At 51.9% G+C, this 3,711-nt stretch overlaps 2 protein-coding genes across 4 annotated transcripts in view; both read left to right on the forward strand.

The window, feature by feature from the left end:
• Positions 1-1,993, forward strand: part of TOMM40 (translocase of outer mitochondrial membrane 40 homolog (yeast)) — an 18,436-nt gene extending 16,443 nt beyond the window's left edge. The window contains exon 11 of the mRNA XM_010852687.1: positions 743-1,993. The gene's annotated coding sequence lies outside the window, so the exon portion shown is untranslated. The remainder of the gene's footprint in view (positions 1-742) is intronic.
• The window catches only part of APOE (apolipoprotein E), a 10,240-nt gene that overhangs the window by 4,386 nt on the left and 2,143 nt on the right, over positions 1-3,711 (forward strand). Inside the window, exon 1 of one of the 3 annotated variants that reach the window (XM_010852583.1) lies at positions 3,009-3,109. The exons of 1 other annotated variant lie outside the window; for it this stretch is intronic. Coding sequence is in view for 1 of the 2 variants with exons in the window: in XM_010852582.1 (XP_010850884.1) it covers positions 3,338-3,415 (78 nt within the window). In the remaining variant the exon portion in view is untranslated. One more of the 3 variants, XM_010852582.1, reaches the window with a different exon arrangement.

Genomic DNA, 3,711 nt, shown 5'->3' on the forward strand with positions numbered 1-3,711 from the left:
TCATGAGTTCTTATATATCCCTGAATGCCCGGTACCTCTATTTGGAAGAGATCTACTCTCTCACCTGGGGTCACAAGTGACCTTTTCCCCCCACGAACGCCCTACTTTGCACATGGGCCCAGCTACTTACTTACTCTCCCTCTCAGTTACCCTACAAGATGAATGGGAGAGGGGATGAATGGCCGGGAGGAAACACTGGCTCAACAACTGCCCGAGGTCTGGGCAGAAGGAAACCCCCCTGGGCTCGCCATACACCACGCTCCAATAATAATAGAACTTAAGCCCCGTGCCACCCTGGTTAGAAAACGCCAGTATCCATTGCCCCTGGAGGCTCGTCTCGGCATACTGCCACATATAAATAGACTGAAACAGGCCGGCATCCTGATTGAATGCCAATCAGAATGAAACACACCAATCCTGCCAGTTAAAAAGGAAGGGGGACAGGACTATAGGCCAACACAAGATTTAAGGCTGGTCAGCCAAGCTGCCATGACTCTGCACCCCACAGTCCCAAACCCATATACCTTACTCAGCCTCCTCCCTCCAAGTGCAAAAGTTCTATACTTGTCTGGACTTAAAAGATGCCTTTTTCTGTATACACCTAGCCCAGGTATCACCACCAATTTTTGCTTTCGAGTGGGAAGACCCAACAGGGGGCGCCAAACAACAACTAACCTGGACCCACCTCCCGTGAGGGTTTATAAATTCTCCATTTTTGAAGTAGCCCTGGTTTTGGACTTAGGCGCATTTCAGCCAGAAAAGTTTGGTTGTTGGCTGCTGCAATATGTGGACGATCTGCTCCTGGCCGCTGAGAACAAGGATGATTGCTGGGAAGGAACCAAGGCCTCGCCGAGACTGCTGATGGAGGCTGGTTACCAGGTCTCGAAAAAGAAGGCTCGGATCTGCAAGGAGGAGGTGAGGTATTTGGGATTTGTTCTAAAGAGGGGCACAAGGCTGTTGGGCCAGTCCAGTGCCATGCCTCTATCTGTGTTGGACGGGCTCCCATGGCGGGTATCACCTCTACGGAGGGGTGATATGCCTATGGGATTTTTTTGCATCAAGCAAGACAACAAAAATCAAGTATAGAATGGCATTAGACATACTCACTGCCGCGCAGGGAGGAACCTGTGCCATACTTAAGGTTGAATGTTGTGTATGGAACCTGTGCCGTACTTAAGGCTGAACGTTGTGTATACATTCCTGATTTATCTGGCAATGTAACGACTGCTTTGGATGACATGAAGGACCAAGTAAAAGCAATGTCAGATGAAAATATTCCCTTCTGGACCTTGGTCCTATCTTGGGTAAAGGGTGATTGGTGGAAAACTGTGCTCACTGTTATTATAGTCATTTTAATAGTTCTGTTATGTGGACCTTGCATTTTACAATGTGTTGTTAACTTTGTATACCAGAGACTAACCTCACTTCCCCAGATCAGCATTAGGAGGCCTAGGATACAATATATTCCTATGAGCGATGCTTCTACTGAGAGTTAGGAGCATCAAGAGAGAGGAATGAAAGACGAAAGTGGGCAAAGCGGACTCCATCTTGGCTGCGGGACCCCGTTTTAGACTTCTTGTAAACTTTGGACTACATGCCTGAGTGTTCTCCCAGTGGACTTTGAGCTATGTGCCCGGAATCTATAGAAACAACATTCCAACTGAAAAACAGAACCCCCGGATAAAGGGACTCCAGGACTTGTACCCGGACTTTCTGTCGCCGAAAAGAATATACTAATCTACCCCAGAGCAAAACAAATTGTTATCTGCACAAAACCTATTGATATATGTGAGCCTAATTAGCTGTCTGGACTAATACATGAATCATGATTTAGCCCCTTTACATTATCCAGGCTAGTTTCGAGGAGTTCAGGGAGGAGGGTTTGAGCACGTACACTTAGGGTATATAAGATTGTCACAAAAACTGGCCAGGTCCTTGACTAAGAGGAGACTCTGCCTTGGGTCCGCTCGTGTAATAAACTGCACTCCACTATTTGCGTTGTCCTTCTGAGTGAGTTTGCTTCCCGGAGAGCAGAGAGCAGTGGCTACAACACTCTTAATTCAGGATGCCCATCTGTTAAACAGCTGGGGTTCGTGAACAGGGCTGCAAGGGAGGGAGGGACAGGAGTGTTCACTGTGGCCCGGCACACAAGTGAAGTCCAGCATGGGGCCACTGTTTGCCAGCTAACCCTACTTGTTCTCAGTACACACAGTAGCCTGTTGCTTCACCGAATGACGGTGTTAAGTGCAACTCTTTTCCTGGTTGTGTGGACCAAGAAACTGGATGTTCAGAGAGGCTAGGTCGTTGGCTCAGGGTCACACAGCTGACAACTGGCAGAGCCTGGATTCAGGCCTGAGCAGTTTGGTTCTGGAGTCCACAGTCCTAAGCAGGCAACACCCATGCTTCAAGCCCCACTGAAGGAACAATACACAGTTGGGGAGAAATGCTGGATTTTCAGGTCTCAACTGGGGAAGGGGGCTCAAGAGAGGCAGTGTCCTGTGCCCAAGGTAACAGCCCAAGAGGGAGCTCATGTTAAAGTCCAGATTGCACTCTCAAAGCCTGAGCTTTTAGAAGATACCTTACACTGTCCCCAGAACTCCTATCCCATTTCTATCTGGGCCAGCCAGCTCCCTTCCCCCTCCCTACCCAGAGTCCCAACCCCCTCCTTCCTCTAACCAGGGATTTCAGGCCCCCAGTCCTTTCCCCAAATTCTATTCATCCATCCGCTGGAAAAGAGGGGCAGGAGATGGGTACTGTGGGCAGTGGCCTGTTCCAGCCCCTTCCATGCCCACTGTCCCAGCCCTCACCAGCTTACCCACCCCCCAGAATGGAGGAAGCCGCCTGAGTTACTGGGTGAGAAGTCATCTTTTCCCGGGGGCCGGGACTGGGGGCTGCCAGGTCTCCAAGCCCCACCCCCTCCCCTCCTTGCTGTGTGTGAAGGGGGAGGACAGCCCACCTCGTGACCTGAGGGGGCTGGTCCAGCTTGCCCCAGCTCAGGAGGAGTGGGCGGGCCAGGGGGGAGCCCTATAATTGGACGAATCTGGGATCCGTGAGTCCCTACTCAACCCCGGAGGCGAAGGACGCGGTTTCTGGAGGCGAAGAACGCGGTGAGAGGCAAAGCTGAGGGGCACGGAGACCAGCTCAAGGGCTTCTGGGGGGGACGGGCTGCGGGAGAGGTGGAAGAGGTGACGGTCCGACGCCGCCCGGACCAGGACAAAAGCTTGAGCAGAGGAGACCAGAGGCAGGGGACTGGACCTAGAGGGGTGGGGAGCAGGCGCATTCCGTTTGGACAGGAAGGTGGGTTCACGGGAGCAGCTGGACCTGCAGGAAAAACCAGATGAGAGATAGCGAAAACCCACTGTTACTGCCGTTTATTGAGCACCTACTGGGTGCCCACAATCGTCCTAAGATCGGTAAGGGGAGGGTCAGGGGCGGCGGCACGTAGCTAAAGCGTGGATTGAAGGACTTCTAAATGAGGATTAGATGAGCGAATACGCGGAAGACAGCTTTTAGAGTTGGAGCTGAGAATGGGAAGATACAGTGAGGAATGCGAGGTCGGAACTTTAGAAAGTCCAGCCGGGGCTCTCCGGGAACTCCGGGATGGAGGGGAGGGAGGGGTGAGTGGAATCCCAACCCTGGGAGAGGGATGGAATTTAGGCGGCGGCAGACCTGGGGATGGGGAGATAAGAGAAGACAATGAGGGAATGAAAT

The sequence above is a fragment of the Bison bison genome, unplaced genomic scaffold (assembly GCF_000754665.1).
Source record: "Bison bison bison isolate TAMUID 2011002044 unplaced genomic scaffold, Bison_UMD1.0 scf7180017864313, whole genome shotgun sequence".
In the NCBI taxonomy this organism is placed as follows: Eukaryota; Metazoa; Chordata; class Mammalia; order Artiodactyla; family Bovidae; genus Bison; species Bison bison.